Source organism: Hippoglossus hippoglossus, chromosome 14 (genome assembly GCF_009819705.1).
Source record: "Hippoglossus hippoglossus isolate fHipHip1 chromosome 14, fHipHip1.pri, whole genome shotgun sequence".
In the NCBI taxonomy this organism is placed as follows: Eukaryota; Metazoa; Chordata; class Actinopteri; order Pleuronectiformes; family Pleuronectidae; genus Hippoglossus; species Hippoglossus hippoglossus.
Window position 1 is genome coordinate 24,536,969 of NC_047164.1, and position 17,516 is coordinate 24,554,484.

The following is a 17,516-nucleotide window of genomic DNA, read 5'->3' on the forward strand; positions in this document are numbered from 1 at the left end:
TGTTGTGAGTATTTGGTTGTGTTGCGAGTATTTGCAGTGCATGTGTTGTCAAATGGATGGAGATGTTTTCTGTTTCATGCGTTTTGCCTATTTGCATGTGTTTTCTGAAGTTATAGAGCATTGAGCTCTTAGAGCCACTGAAGAAATCTCTTCTTTTCACACATTTCCTCTGTGGCCTAATTTAAATCAAGTTGTCTATTTATTATTTTACTCTTGAATTATTTGATGGCATGAAATTGTGATCAGTGGCTAGTTGTGCATTCTGTTATGTGAGAAAATGATGTGGGACTTGTAGGTAGGACATATACCTGAATCATTTCATAAAGCAACATAGAGAAGTGTCGCTTTACTAAGGAAATTCAGTATATTGATTGTTGACTCCTCCTTCATTAAATCTGACACTTTTCTAAATGATCAAATGGTTCTTCAGGGGTTATATGTGAGCTGAATGATCACCAGTGAAATACAGCTGATGAGAGCAGTACAGCTCTTAATGCTTGTAAAGATTTATTAATACATTCAATAGAAGGACGACATAATATAAGGGCCTGTGAAACCCTGATATGCACCTTGAAAATGAATTTTATTTTCCCAAATATAGTACCATGTATAGTCATTTGGCAAGGCACTGAAGAAGTGAGATCTGCATTGAAATGACTGTCATTTAACAAAGCACGAAATGTGATGCTGCTAAATGCAGCTGTATAGGCTCATATTGGCACAAAAAATAAAGAGGTCATGACCTTATCACAGGTAGGTCAGACAAAGGTCAAAGCTGTGTGTGTGTGTGTGTGTGTGTGTGTGTGTGTGTGTGTGTGTGTGTGTGTGTATTTGTGTGTCCATGATTGCTATGTGGGATGAAAAGAGTAAAAGAAAACGAGGAGCTAATACATCCATGTGATTATAATACTAAGATTATAAAGTCCTTCATGTGTAAATGGTGAATGGACTGTTATGTAGCACTTTTCTATCACACACCCTTCACACACTGCAAGCACAGAAGTCAGGGCTAATTTGGGGATAGTCCAGATGACATTTCAGAGTGCAGACTGGCTGCAGGTCTGTGTGTGATAAATAGAATTAAGCCATGTAGACAAACGTACATGTGCACTTCTGACTCCTGCCACACAGGGCTGGATGCATGTCTACGTATGCTTGTTTCAGTATCCTCTGCACACGAGGGACTCTTAGAAGGCAGTTTTTACCTTTTCTGTTTCCCACAGCATCAAATGGGTGAAATATATGTAAATGACAATAACATAAAACAGCAATGCTGCACAGAGCAAGTAAGCTAGCTCGCAAGCAAAATGTTGGTGTTCTCAAAGGGTTTGAAAACCTGGCAAACAGTGTTGTTCCACATCTACATTGCTATCACCGAGTCCATCCTCACATCATCCATCACTGTCTGGTAAAGCTCAGCAGACAAGTAGGACATTAAGCGACTGCATCAATTACTCGGCCAAGAAGATCTCAGGCTTCAAGCTGCCACTTTTGATCAGCTGCACTTCACCTTGGTGAAGCAGCGTGCAGAGAAGATCACCTGCAACCCTTCCCACCCTGGCCATTGAAATTCTTTCCTCAACAAAACACAGGAAAGTGGGGACCCAAAAAAAGTCACCACAAGCTGACACAGGAACAGCTTCTTTCCAGAAGCAGGTTGTTCAGCAGGTGAACTGTACAGGTGATAACTGAACTGTACTGTGTCATCCAACCAGGCATTACAATTCATACAGATAAAAATAGATAAAGCAACAATCATGATACTAAGTGAATGTTGTTTATACTGTATTGGGGTAACATCCAAGCATTTCTCCCTCATATCATTATATTGAGAAACCGATATCATGATGGTTATATCTGAACCATCATGAAAAAGATCATATCCTGGATATTAAAAACCAGGAAACATCATCTCCCTATCACAAAATGAATCTATCAGAAATAAAAGCACCAACTCAGAGCTGCAAGCTAAGATGGGGTGAAGCTTACTTTTCTCCAAAAAATCTCCTCCAGAAGTCAGCGGCATCAGCCTTGGTGATCCTGAACATGTCCCCATGGAACTGTCCTCCAGGGAAGATGGCTTTGATTTCAGCCAACATGTGACTGAAGATGAGAGACAGCTTGGTCAGGTTCCTCCTGCAGAGAAGAGGTGAGAAAACAGAGGAAACAGTTGGTGCACCTAAAATGCTTGACAGACACCATATGGAAATTATTTGACCAAAACCTTGTTGACTTCAGGCTTACTGGAAACAGATCTTTCACACACTGTCCCAACACAATATGCAGTTCTTCAAAGTGTAGAGATGATTTAATGTGGTGTTAATGGATGATACCGAATTTCTTTGGTACCCTGAGACTCCAGAAGTGTTTTGTGGACTCAAAAACTTCACCCACCTCTCCATCAGCATAGTGGTGAGAAGATAATGAGTGAATTTTCATTTATGGGCGAACTATGCCACACAAACACATTCATACAGCAATGCCCAGGGACACAACATGCATGGGGAACGGAGTTGCCAGGATTAAAACCCCCAACCTTCCAATAAAGACAAAGAATAGAAGGAATTCTCCACGGAAACATCACTGAAATAAATCTATAAATTGTCGCCATTGCTAATGTCATTAAGAGCATTAAACTGGCAGTGGTGGAGCCTTAATATTTGACTTTGTACACCACTTTGTGAGACTAATCTTTTCAAAAGTTATTTGGGATTTTCCATTCCATTTCCAGTCGGTCTACACAATCTAAAAATGTTAATTTGCATTTAAATTGCATGAACAACACAGAGTTGAGCAATGCCACAGAGAGAAATAATCAGAAGGACTTGAATCCTCAGAACGGTACAGTTAAAGACTTTTCCCACACAAGTCATACTTTGATGTGGTATTAGGGAGAGAGTTGTGAGATTAGTGCTAAAATAACTCAGATGTGGACAGTGGAGTTTAAGCTTACAGCGGTCAAATGTAAGTTTGTAAATCCTGAAGGAGGTAAGGAAGGACAGTCGAGGAGGGATTCTTTTGCTTGTTCTTTGTGAAGTGCTGGTGATTCTCTCTCTCCCCTGGGATGGGGACTTGTCTCCAGCTCCCCAAGAGATTAGACTGTAGGCTCGAAAACATTCCAGGGTAGCACATATTCACAAACACATTAGATGAGGTGACTTTGCCCAAGGTGTGACTGTGAGGGACAAATACAGCACACTGGCTGTGGGGTGCTGATAAGAAGCTTTGAGTGTGTGTGTGTATCTGTGTATCTGTGTTTGTCTGTGTGTGCATACGTGTGGGTGTGAGGTAAGTGAGTGAGGGAGAGAGAGAGAGAGAGAGAGAGAGAGAGAGAGAGAGAGAGAGAGAGAGAGAGAGAGAGAGAGAGAGAGAGAGTAGGACAGCACATCATCCAAACTTTTAATTATTCCTTCAAACCAGCACAGAACAAGCCAGGTTTTGTTTTGTTTTTCACACCATTTGTTCACTTGTGAAAAAAGGTTTACTTTTGTTGACAGAAGAAACAGATGACCGACACATTCTATAGGTTGAAACTTAACTAGCACAATATTTTATATACTGTATATATTTATGTGTGTGTGTGTTTGTGTGTGTGTATGTGTGTATGAGTATGTAGAGTGACTACACGACAAGTTAGAAAGCTCTTTTCATACCAGCTAATTAAGAAACAGAATAATGCAGCATGAGCACCTTTTAAAGTCACTGTTCATATAAAATACTTTTTGGGGGTGGTTAATTCCGGGTAATGCTCAGTATACTGGAGAATATTTAGTTATATCAGCACGTAAACAAAACCCACACAGTGAGTTTATGTTGTAGTCCTTCTGGTTTATGATGTAATATTTTTCATATCTAATGTGAATCAGTCTCAAGTGAAAAGTGCCATTGAAAGCAGCCCCTTGCAGTGGCAGCATCTAGTTATGGTATGGTGAAGAACGTCACCTGTAAGTATACATATACAGCCAGGTTTTCTCATAAACTCTTCAAAGAACTTTCATGTCAAGTCACATAATTACAGGAAGAGGAAGAGCTACTGACAGCCACAGTGTGAGGGTTTGAGATGCATCCACAACATTTCTCACTGCATTGTGGCATCATGCAGCACAAAAAGGCCTTCAGAGCGACATAAGGTGTCAGAATGCATTTATTCTCCAGATCAACCTGTCTTTAGTACACACTGGACTGCTGACTCATGCTGAATGAGCTGAAATGCAGCAAAGTACTCTGTATAGTTTTCTGTTTAATACATCTAGATGGCAGGAATGATTTATTTATCATTGCAATGTGTTCAACCAGCAAACCTCGATCAATCTCAGTGCTGTTTGGGTCAAATTATTTACGGTACAATATATCAGATGCTGTATGCTTTTTGTCCTTGAGCATGCACACACAGTTTGCAGGTACATAGCATATCTGGCAATGATACACACTCCAGTCTGTGTGTGTGTGTGTGTGTGTGTGTGTGTGTGTGTGTGTGTGTGTGTGTGTGTGTGTGTGTGTGTGTGTGTGTGTGTGTGTGTGTGTGTGTGTGTGTGTGTGTGTGGCTTTGTTGGTGCAAGAGCGCGCGCGCGCTCTTGCACCAACAAAGCCAAACCCGTCTCAATAATTTCACGCTCTTCCAGTCACCATTAGGCCTCTAATCAACCATGGACCAGCCAAAAACTCTCCGCTGGGATGCAGAGGGAAAGGCTGCAGATGCTTAGACAATGGTTCTGACTGGAACTCAATTTCCAGCCTCTTTATAGAGGAGGGCTCAGCTCCTAAACACACAAAGACAAATAGCAATATGCATTCTGAGCTGTATGATGCATTGCAATAATTTTGGATGTACCGCATTTCTACAAGATTGCTGCATCACCAGAATTCACTGCGACACAGGCCTTTTCCATCCTGTTACTGGACACAGAGTGCAGAGTGTATATTTAAGCCCTTTGCAGTAACATTTCACAAGGTTTGCTTAGTTAGTCTTCTCCATGTGTCCTTGTCATGCTCTTGACTGGTTGTGTAATCTGGCTCTTTTGACAAGCGCCCCAGGAAAGCCAGCCCCTTCATTAGGGCTAATGTACTCAGATAGTGTGGAACAGGGTGGCCAGAAACTGTTGGCTCACTAACACCTAATTGTTAGCGATAATCTTACGACAGCTCTGTTGTGTGCTTAATATCCAACCCATCGACAGAATGAAATCAAATAGGTTCTCATCCACCAGATTTTTCACAAAACAAATCACATCTCTGCCTCCTTTGAAATCAAGTAAAATCCTACAGTGAAGCACTCAGACTTGCTTACACCGGCCTACATGATACCACACCATATTGGTGACACCTGCACTCATGCTGTTCAACTGCTCACGGTCTCTATTCCTACTGGCTTACTTTCACCTGAACGATGTCACAGACTGTTGAGGAGAGTATTTAGGGATACATTTACATTTAACAGACCTACAACAAATATGTTAATATAGTATATTATATATGTCAAATGCTTGATCTACAAGCATTTGTCCCATTTCCGGTAAATGGTCTATATATTGTCTGTGTGTGTATATATATATATATATTTGTATAGAGGAGAAGGGTGGATTTAAATCATGCTGTATGGGATTGGAGATATCCCATGAGAATGAGGCCTTGAGGTTAAAGTTCGGAGCTGGGGGTGTGTGGGGGGTAAAAGGGTCCTTAATACAAGGTTTGGACCTGATTACAATTTACATGCTTTAATCCAAAAGGGGTCAGTCTTGTTTTCCTACATGAGTGTGTCTTTGGGTTTGGCTGTGCTTGTGCAGCTGACAGCAGAGATACATCGAGAGTAGAGTGGCCATGAGGGACTGTATTGGCTTCATAAATGAACCATTAGACAGATGAGATGACTATCAGATCCCCTTCTTCCTCATCTGCTGCTGCTGATGCCCCACTGAATATGACAAAAGCTGGTAAAGAGGAAGTGGGGGACAAACAACTGCGATGAGGGTGAGATGAAGAGGTTTTCGAAATAGTTTGGGAAAGGAAAAAAAACACTTCAGGTCAAAGCAGAGAGATAAAATAGAAATTAGAAGGGACAGGCACGAAGTCAGCAGTCACTGATTTAATTGTTTCTAAGGACTGTTATTAGCATCAATTATTTAGGAAAATCATTCTCCAGTGAAAAAGAGCCACAGAACACTTTCCATTAAGACAGAGAGAGGGAGGATGAGCTCTTAAAAGCAATTCGTTCGACACAAAGAGAAAAACAGCTGAACATCAATCAAAGGTACTAAAAAGCCACAAAGTGAAGGAATGGCCTCCCATTCCTTCACTTTGTGGCTAAACCAGAAGAGTTTGTGTTCATGAACATTTCCCTTTGTAGCCCATCCATGGTGACGCTGAATCTCAGATTTCATAATAGGTAGATAACGAGGAGGAAATCATAAGCCTTTTTTTCAGACAAGACCTGCGGGCAAAATCAGGAGAATTGGCTACGGAGTTTTCCCAGAGTTTGTCTTTCACACATGCACAACACACTCACTGCACAGACGTGTTCACAACAGCAACAAATCTTCTGCATTATCCAGGTGAGAGGTGGAGCAGCCGGGCGCAGCTGACAGAGACAGGAAGTGACATGTTAACTCCGCTGTGGAGGTCACGTGATATTCTTCACACAGACACTGGTGTCGGCTCTTATCACCACAAACTCTCTTGACATCTTCGGCGGTGTCTTCTGCATGTGTGACACCACTTTTTCACGGGGAGATATTTGTTTATTTTTGTTTTTGCATCTGTTGCGCCCTAGAAGTGTCCTTAACCCCCAATCGCTCACAGTGAATCCAGCGGGGGATGGATTCACTGTGCTGTGTCCAAACATCCGATTCTCCTGGATTTCAACGGACATTAAACTAGGAGGCCAGGCGGACAAAGTCCTCAGAGACTGCGGAGTGTCTCACTCGGACATTTGCGTTCACACGTGCACCTCCTCCGGGCAAAAATACGGAGGAGGTGCGGAGTTCAGTGCATGTCTGAAAGCAGCTATACACTTCTCCTGCCTCTCTCTGGAGATAGGGTCAAACAGTGGCTAGATGCTGGTTAATGCTGAGAGTCACAATGTCTTTCAAAGTCTATGATTCTAGGTGTAAAACACATATCACCACACTGTTTAGAAGAGACATTAACGACATACTGTTCCTTCATTTGGTTACAAAGGTTTAAATATTGAGTGAGTTTGTGAAGTTGATTGATTCATGGAGAGAAAACTCCTCTGTGTCCATCCCATGTCTCAGCAGACAAAACCTGAGTCAGAGCACAAGTTTAGCTTAGCAATGACCCTTTCCACCCCCAACCCCCCTCTGGCTCTGGCTTCCTCCTCTGGTGCTCCACTTCCTCCCCAGATGGTTCTACTTTTTGGAGGCTTACTCATCTAAGCTCACGCTCAGGCCTTGTAGGTCTTCCATGGGAACGTGTGACATCATCACTTCAAAGTACGACTGCTTGCTGGGACGTGCCATCATGTGAAAACGTGTACGAGATCATTCCACTGATTCCACATTACAGATTATACATGTTTCTTTCAACTTCAGGTTGTCTACAGAGTATTAAACAATATGCGAGTACTGGAAAGTATTTATAAAAAACAGAAGAAAAGTCTAAATTGATAAGGTTAGTCATTCTGCAAAGTGAGAAATGTGTGAAATGTGGCAAGATTATTCACCAGGAAACACTTCCTGTCTTTTCATCTCAGTAATTCACTCAGTAAAACACTTTCAGTTTATCTACCTGCAGCCTGTGATAGTAACAGGAATCAAATATTCAGAGATACAAAAATCTTTATTTTAACTTATTTTAACTTAACCTTTTTCTATCAAAGAAGCCATTGGTGTCTGTGAGGCAGCAACACTTGAATTTTCATTGAATATGAATAAAACTGCGATTTACTGTGGATTTTAGAATGGAGACATTAATTTAGAGCCATTTCAGCAACCATTTCTACAAAGCTTCTTCTAGTTTGTAGTCATACAGACCTTAACTTATTGGCACAACACACCTACCTACAAATTCCACAAACATCTATCTGTCTGTCGGTGGAAAACATTTCTCGCAAACCGTTCATCTTATCGACTTCACAATTATCAAGTATATATTAAACTGCCAGGGGAAGAGGAGTGCCGAAATTTGGTGCGATCTGGACATGCAATACATTTAGTATTGATAAAAAAAATTTTAAACAGGCCACCCACACTCAGTAGCAGTCAGTGGAGGCGGGCAGTGTGCCTTCAGCCTGAGGACCAAGTTGAACATGTTTTTAAACTACAGAAGCAGTCTGCAACCGGCACGTTTGTTTTGTTAATGCTGACTTTGATGAGATTAAGTAAAAGTAACTCAGAGCAACTGTTAATCCCACAGAGGCTAAACTTCTAATTAGGAAGGTTTCAAAGCAAGCCTCAATTTAAAATAATTCCCATCTGGATTGCAACCAAAAGATGAACTGCCATTTAGACTAATCAGACCAACACACCTTTGATCACATTACTACATGTCCCTATACTTTCAATAACATTGCTAACGCTAGTATCACTCTTATTATTTTCATTATAACAACCAGCTGACAGAATTTAAATCGGACAGTTCACCAACTGTTCCTGTTCTCTCTCTTCTCCCTCCCTATCCCCTCTCCATCTCTTCTCTGCCCCCTTTCCATCCACCTCTCCTCTTTCTTCCCCTTTTTCCCCGCTCATGCCAGTGAGTGTGGTTCTGTTGGAGGATTATTCCTGTTAAGGAAAGTTTTTCTCTCCACAGTCACCAAGTGTCTGCTTGTTTTTGGAACCGTTGGGTTTCTCAACTTTTCCTCAATTTATAATATTGTAAGGTCTCAACCTTTCAATGTAAAGATGTATTTCTTTGATTTATGCAGTATCCACTCATCCTGTTCCCCTCTTTTAGTTAATTGATTTACTTATTTGTGATTATTAATTTAACCTCCAGAATAAATTTGTATTTTATTTTATCCAACTAGATCTGGTTTTACCACTCACAAGTTGAGCATAACAGTCCTCATCATCATCATCATCATTACCGCTGTTCACAGCAAAAATACTGAGGATGTTTCTCCAACATGTCACTGAACCATGAGTCAGGGGTTATTCACAGTCAGATGGGGGCAGGTGAGTAAATGGGTCAAAGAGGAAGGGAGGGCGGTCAGATTGTCTTTTATCCGCAACACTGCTTCCTGGCAAAAGAAGTGCACTTTTAATCCAGCTGATTTAGAGACAATCACTTTGGGAAACTGCTGAAGGCGTGCCTGACAGGCCGGCTGTAAAACGCCCCGTGGTGCAAATCACTTCATATGTGCACAGTGGCTGTTTCACACAAGGGCTTTGGAGATTTTGCAGTGTGGCCACACACACTAGAATGTATGCAGTCACACTGTTGTCAATGTGCATTACACACTATACATTACATGGAATTTCATCATCTCCACAGCCTGTAATAGACCTGAAATAAAACAAGACAGAAATATAATAATATAATAAGGTGGCGTGACATTTAAGAAAACTGTTTCTGACAGTACAGTAAGAAGGCACACAACTTTCAAGTGAGCACTTCACTTGGCTGTAATTGTGTCTCTGCATAAAGCTAATTGATTGATTGTGAAAGTCTGTTTTCATTGAATCTCCTTCTAAAGCCAAGGACGATCTCAATTAAGCTGCTTTCAGACATGCACTGAGCTCCGGAGATCCTTTGGACATCCTCTGGAGGGCTGCATGTGTGAAGGCAAATGTACGAGTGAGGGCCTCTTGGGCAAGTCCCCTAGCATTACGTCCGCAGAAAGTCTGGAGGAGCCGACACCGCATGATTCACCACAAGTGAGTAGGGTGTTGATGACATTTCTAACATGCAGCAGATGCAAAAAGAAAAAAAGGAGGTTTCTCCCGCCAGCCCCCTATGAACTCTGGAGAATGTCAGAGTCAGCCCATGTGAGAACCCAGCAGGAGATCCTCCTGAGGTGTATTCAGCACTAGTGAGTGGGTGTGTTGATGAAGTTTCAGCTCAGCCTCGGAAAATGACGGATCTCATGCAGCAAACTGATCCTGTGCAGCAGTGAGTTATGAGCTGACAGCTTCTGTGTTTGTCATTTTATGCTGTGGCTGCAGGTCTTCCGCTGAGAACAGTTTCCATCTCAGAAAAGATTCATCTGGCTGAATAAAGAATTATATCTGCTGAATTGACCATTAACTGCCAACATGCACAACAGATGACCACCACATTGCAACTTGTAGTCAAAAACTCCACTTCTCCACAGATCACTCTTTACTAAGGCAGAGAGGAGGTGCTCAGTCACTGCCAGTGTAACGGTGCCAAAGATTTGTTCTGGAAAATAAAGACTTCATTAAAAAATGATCTTAATTAATTTGTCTAATTAAATTAAACGACCTGCAGACTCACATTAGGAGCTCCCTGGTATTTTCATTCAAAAGAGGCTACAAATGGAAATAAAATTCAGGCTTAAGTGGCAAATCTAACTTCAGGGTCAAAGACAATTAACTCAAAGAGACATGAGCGTTTAACGTAAGAGCAGAAAGTTCCTGTAAAGACTTTTACTTCTTTAAAATACCAGCTGTTTGTAATTTTCTTATGTTCTTTAATTTCCTAGTTAATATTCATATCACATCCTTGTCCTGCTCAGCATGTGGAAAAGAAAGAAGCAGGGGGATGGGGGATCAGGTGGTCAGATGTGGCGTCTGGGACAATGAAGACAGGGTAACGTGGCTGGGGGGTTGGGTGTGACGCATGGATGTCTTAAAATAGAGTGCAGCCCCGAGGAAACATTTGGGGGCTGATCACAGCAGTTAATCAAGCATATGAAACAGACTTGTGCTAGACAGGCTGCCACAAAGGCACAGCAGGCCACATATGGGTATACCCATGTCTCTGGAGACAGATGTGACGTGTTCCTCAAAGAGAATGTGTTCCTTTCATGTATATTTGTAAGAGGATATTGACTGTTGTGTAAAACATCATTTATACACTGGCAGAGTTGCTGATAAAAAGGGCCGAGGAGATTCTTCACATCCTCCCACATCAAAATAAACTTTCTGCTGACTGATGTTTACCATAACACAGCGCCAGCAGTTACATCCATTATAATGTGAACTAAATCCTGTGCATCTGCAGTTATTTGATGCCTTGATGTGCACCTCAGATTCATGTAATTCCCACTTACTCTTCACACTCTCACTTACACACCCAATTTTCTTTAATAATTTAGTGACTTTGATCAAAATTGAAAAGCATGAGTAGATTACGGAGTTTTTTTTGTGGGACAGAGACCTCAGGGCTAGAAAGATTGAGGGGGACAAAGCAAATATCACTGAAGAGGACAAAACTCCAAAGAGAAGCAGCCGTATTCTTTGTACTTGTTTCTTCCATCTATGTTGAGCAGGGGGGAGTGGTCTTTTACAGGAGCCAGTTGTGTCATAGCTCATAATCCATCCAGCTATACAAGGAGATTAAGCAGACTGTTCAGACTTAAAACTAAGATGTGCTGGAGTAAAGTAGAAAGAAAAACCATATCACATAGCAATATATAGCTGAGGGGGAAACTCTGTAAATGCAAATACAAGCCTGAAATATTTTGGTCACGGTCTATTTAAAAAAAAAATGTAAAGCCTAAATGTGTTTCATATGGGCTCTAGTTGTCTAAATTGGACTTCTATAAAAGGTGGCAGAGAGAAATGGTATTCATTGTGATTGTAGTTGTTGGTGTATTGCCAATATATCGTGATAAGTGTGGTTTGTTTTAACACTGAACCTTGAACAAATTGAGATTTTGTCTCAAAATCTCAATTTCAGTCAGTAAATATTATCATGATAAATGTCAAATCATTTTTCTCTTGAGTGAAGGTTGGGGTTTAAAACTCTTCTTTATGGGCCTAGAATGACAAATACTTGCCAAACAGTAGAACATTTTACATCTGAAGTAGAACATTAGAAGCATTAGGGATTACACCTTCTCACCGTGCCTGCACAATACAATATCATATTATATCGTGGGCAATTGTGGCTCAGGAGGTAGAGAGGGTCGTCCACTAATCAGAGGGTTGGTGGTTCAATGACCAGTCTGCATTCCAAAGTGTCTTTGGACAAAACACTGAACATCAAATTGCTGTTGTGTGCATGGGTGAATGTGACTTGTGCTATAACGTGCTACGAGTGGTTGATAAGACTGTAAAAATGCTGTGTCTGCATCTTTCAAAAAGTTTGAAAGATGCAGTTTAAAGGGACATGTCATGATTCTTGTTTAAACCTGCATAAAATCTGATGGAAACAGGTTTATGTTGTGTTTCTTGAGGAGATGAGGAATATTAAAATATAATGTAACCAACTACTAAAACTAAAAACCGCTAAATTATAATTTACTGAATAATTGATCAAGAGATTCAACTTTTTATCTTAACTTGGGTTTCCTCCCTTTTTATAAGTTCAACAGCAGTGTGTAGTGATCATTGCAAATACTGTCAATAATGTTGCGTGACAGATAAAGCTACAAAAGCAGGGCTGTTCTACACAAAAGACGTTTGTGAAAGCAAAAATAAAAGTGGGGGGTGTCACACAGATAGATCAAACACTCAACCAGAGAGGAAATACGTATATGAACAGGATGTAAATTGCGTGGGGATTTTCCCTCTGCTCTGCACATGGCAAACATAGCAAGCTCCTGAGAATCGCTCTCAATCATATCAAGCTCTAATCTTTAATAAATGACAGCAATAAGGAATGAAATTACTTTCAATGTCCTCTCTCCTTTTTGGACACAGTTTCATAAAAACATGTATTATGGTACCTACAGCACAGTGGTTGATAGTGAACCAGTCCACAGCGTACTTTACAGTGATCCTACACAATTTTACTACTCAGTAGAACCCACACTGTACACGGTGTCTCACTCTCCTTACATCCGCTGCTCCAGTGAATAGGCTTGCTAAGTGATCATAATGCCTTAGGTCATTGTTAAAGGAAATAGTCCAGGCTCAAAGCTCACATTTCATGATGATAATGCAAAACAAATTGATGGGGGGGCTTTTTCTTGTAATTTGGTTGACTTAATAATAGCAGCCTCTCAGCAAGCAATGTCAGCAACTTCTATCACAGTACAGTAACATGAAATTTGAGCATGAATTAAATTTTCAGTAAAGATGCTCTGTAAGATCAAGCATACAGAAGCAATGGCAGCAGCATTGGCTGCTACACGCAGATAACTACAAGTGACAACAACATTGATTTTGTGCTGAATATGTCCCAATTCAATTCTCCTCTCTTTCACTGAATGTCCTGCCTGTAATCCTGGTGAAAGGATCACCCTAGTTACTGTCACCACAGCCCCACTGCTGTCATCCAATTGTTGGTTATTGTCAATCACAACAGTGACAGATAATTTTGGACCGAAATATGACTAATTGTGTCTGAAATGACAATTAGATTATTTTTAAAGATTAGCAACTTGTAGCTTAACAAAGATACAGTTATCTCTGAAATTCAGAAATTATACTTGTATACAAAGTTGCAGCTACAGATGAAAGGTACTTTCATTTTGTTCAGACGAAATTAAACATCCACAAATGTAAAATTCCAGATTGATGTGAGAACCCTGGTTGTCATTGGGTAAGAAAATGAAAAATGTTTATATAATTGTTCGAGAGCAATGACAACTGAAGAGGCAGCATCTATGTCTTTAACCAACTCAAACCAGCACACAGCCGTGGAACCATGTGGCCCAGACAGAGCGTAGCCTCAGAATTGCAAAAGAGTTGTTTATGTTTATCAACAAAACTATAATATATGAAACTTCTGTCCATTTAACTCCCTTTTGGCCGGCATGCCTGGGAGGTGACAGAGGATTATCGTCACTTAAAAAGGTGGTTTTCCAGTGAAAGGTCAATGTAGAGAACTTTAACTTCTGTTTAACTTCTGTGCCCCACTATTATTGTAATCTCAAAAGCCAACATAAACTGTTTTCAGAATGCCCTGAACTCCGGATAATCTGCTCTGGATGGGCTGTATGTGAGAACACAAATGTATGAATGAGAGGACATTCTCCTGAGTTTCTCCTGCCAGCCCCCTAGGAAGTCTGGAGAATGTCCGAGTGAGCCTGTGTGAGAACCCAGCAGAAGATCCTCCTATTGTGTATTCAGAGCAAGTGAGTGGGTGGGTTGATGAAGTTTCTAACAAACGACAGACGCAAAACTGAAAAAAAAAAAAAATACAAATAACTCGATGAATGAAAAAGCAGTAAAATGTAGAAGATAGCGACAAAGATGTCAAAAGGGCTTTTGGTGATATGGGCCGACGCCAGTGTCGAAGTGCTATGAACAAAAACATATGATGTCCACAGTGTGATTTTTATGTCATGTCCTGCCTCTGCATGCTGCACCCCCCCCCCACCCCCCACCCCCCTTGAACACTCCAGAGATTTCTGTTGTAGTTGTGAATGTGTCTGACCAGAGAATCTCCTGCTGCGTTGTTCATGTGAAAGGCAAACTCCAGAGAAAATCCGGACCAATTGTGCAGGTCTATTCTCTCAAAATACGGCAATTAAAAATATAATGAAGCCTACAACCAGGTATGGACAGGCCTCTGACACAGGAGTCGTTCCCTGGACGCTCGGACTATGTACAAGTATGAATGAACTACATGACGATGCCTGAACGAACACTCACAGGCACAGCCTGGACTCATCTCACATTCATCATCACTTACTCTTAAATATAAACTACATCCTGCCGAAAAGCCAGACAAGACCAATTCAAATGGAATAAATCACATGTGTTCACATCGGTACTAAAAAATGTATCTACTTACTGCTATTCTAACATGGCCACAGAGTGTGGGGAGGATGTGCAGGTGGACATGTAAAAATGAATATATTACATATTTATATACAATGAAAAAACCTCCAGATAAATATTTTCTCTCATAAGAAGATCTTTTACCTGTCCTGTGACTGCTCCTCATACATCCTTTCCTTTCCCTCTTTGAAGAGCCGGATGGCCCGTTTGGATTTCTTCATAAGGCTATCGATGTAGATTTTAAAGTACTCATTGTCACTGAGCTGTGCCAGTCTCTGGTTCTCCTCATATTTGCCCAGTATAAGCCGCAGGTGCTGGTAGGCGTCAGGTAAGATATCCAGGATGTACGGAGGACTGTTTTTTAGCTGGAGTCTGGGATTTTGGCACAACCGGACCTGTGGCAAAGAAATCCAGTGATGAACATTTGTTTTATGCTCTGACATTTTGTCAAGTTTACACATCAAATTAACTAAGCTGACATTTGACAACACAGCAGCATCACGTAATTTGATGGAGTCTGAAAGGCACTTCATTCATTTTACAATGTTACAATGTTACCACTGAGCATCTGGTTAAGCAAATGCATGAATCAGTCCTCTGCTGGCACATCATTAATGAGTTATCATAATATGTGCCATTCATGCTGTGGAACAATGAAGGCTGTCAAACAAATGCTTAAATTAATTAAATACACTATCAGATAATATGAAGGGGAACACATGCGGCCATTGGCAATAGCTCCAACTCTCCATGTGCATCTACAACAAAGACTGTGCCTCCTTCCATCTGGCAGACAGGCCTGACAGGTTTATAACTCAAAACGTACAACTTTATCCATGAGTTTCCAGGTCTTCTCCACAGTCCTGCGGTCGGCGGCTGCCTGTTTCGGAGGTCCCACTGCATCCTGGATGGCGTCAATGATACCTAAAATCCGACCCTTACTTCGCTGTTGTCCACGTCCGCCGGGGTTTCGGCCACTGAGAGCAGTTGCCATTTCCTAAACACTGAAGCAAATAAAGGAATAATTACAGCCAATGATTACTGCCATTCAAAATGTATTTGAAAAACACATTCCTGATGATATGTTGAACTGTTCTTTGATTGTGGAAATCATCTGTTATCCTGTGGTTGGTTCCTACCCATTGACAGATATTAAAATTTCTTTAATTTTGTGGATGAATGTTATTTCAGACAGTGGGCATCTATTGCACTTCTGTCCGTCCTGGGACAGGGATCCCTCACATGTGGCTCTCTCTGAGGTTTCTATATTGTTTCCCTGTTAAAGGATTTTTTTGGTAGTTTGTCCTTACTCTTGTTGAGGGTTAAGAACAGAGGATGTCACAACTTAAAGAAAAGCACGGAAGAGATTGATGTCTTTGGTTCATTAACAAAAACAGTCTCCAAGGAACTGTAAGAACAACACACATATTGATGTTAGCACCACTGCTTGTCTCTTAAGTGCTGTTCAGCAGCACATCTACCTGAAAGACGTCTTAGGGTTTGACTGATGCCTGAGATGTTCACAGGCTCCCCGGCTGGCGTCACGTCGAGACAATGTGCTCTACCAACTACTCTCATCCCAGGAGTCCGTGTGCCTCGGCCACAGAGCAGCAGTGATGGACGCAGACCTGCTCACTGGTCACAGAGGTGACTTCAGTGCGCTGCTCGGTCGCTGACATGACATTTCAACCCAGAATCACTGCCCATTCATGATCATTCTCACAAATGAATTATTCACCACCCCACTGCGAAGAGAAACTGGAACTAAACAAACTGCTGATTAGAGGTGGTTTATTGGTTTACACGCACACTGCGATCTATTCCTTCCTGCTCCTGTCTGCTCGTAGAGTTCGGTTCTTACTAAAGAACCATCAAACCGTCCTACGTTTCCTGAAGCTGGTTCTTCAAGCGCCTGTGAGCAGCAGGAACAAGTAACACAAGCGGAGCAGAGATCCTGTTCCATATCACTGTGGCGTTTTCAACAGGAACTCACAGGAATCGATCATTTGCCGAGGACAGACAGAGTCCTAACTTACCAAACCACCAGGGGATGTCTGCTGGGATCCCTCCTGAATGTGATCCACATCCAGCGAACATACAAACACAAACAGAAAAAGGAGTGTCCAAGTCCAAAAGAGTGTGATGAAAGTATCCAGTGTGTGTGTGTGTGATCCTGCTCCTCCACTACAAACACTCCATACCTCAGGGTGGTGTTTAAAGGCTGATCCGGAGGAGATGAGTTCATAAACGCGGAGCTGGCAGGTCTACACTGTATGTTTTGTACAGCGACATCAACGTGAAGCCAGCCAATATACAAAGTCATATCCAGTTGCGCGTTTCAAAATAAAGATACAATTCAGGGGAAATGTTATTCACTTTGCATTTGCATTTTGTAGCTGCCTGTGTCTTCTTTGTTGAGGCTGTCCCCTCCATCAGATGTTTTAGGTCGAACGAATCCTGTTCTAATCCCTCCGATACTCGTCCCTTCCACCCGATCGTGTCACATTCTCTCCCTTTACTTTGAAGGCAGAGCACCACTTCCGGTGTTTCTTGCCTGTGTTCGACTGACTTGATGCAGCTGTTCCAGCGGTGGGAGGGTCAATGTGAGTGTGAAGCAATATTTTCCAGGAACCGACCAACGCAATGGCAGAAGCGACGAGGCGCGCGCTGGTGCCCTGGGAGGGTGTCACCGATGTGAAGCTGGAC

General features: G+C 41.6%; 1 protein-coding gene across 1 annotated transcript in view; it reads right to left on the reverse strand.

The window, feature by feature from the left end:
- cblb (Cbl proto-oncogene B, E3 ubiquitin protein ligase) overlaps positions 1-17,141 on the reverse strand; it is a 50,732-nt gene extending 33,591 nt beyond the window's left edge. The window contains exons 1-4 of the mRNA XM_034606986.1: positions 16,847-17,141; positions 15,637-15,814; positions 14,955-15,205; positions 1,990-2,136 (exon numbers count right to left, since the gene is read on the reverse strand). Coding sequence (XP_034462877.1) covers positions 1,990-2,136; positions 14,955-15,205; positions 15,637-15,804 — 566 coding nt within the window. The 5' untranslated portion in view covers positions 15,805-15,814; positions 16,847-17,141. The remainder of the gene's footprint in view (positions 1-1,989; positions 2,137-14,954; positions 15,206-15,636; positions 15,815-16,846) is intronic.
- Between the last annotated feature and the right edge of the window lie 375 nt (positions 17,142-17,516).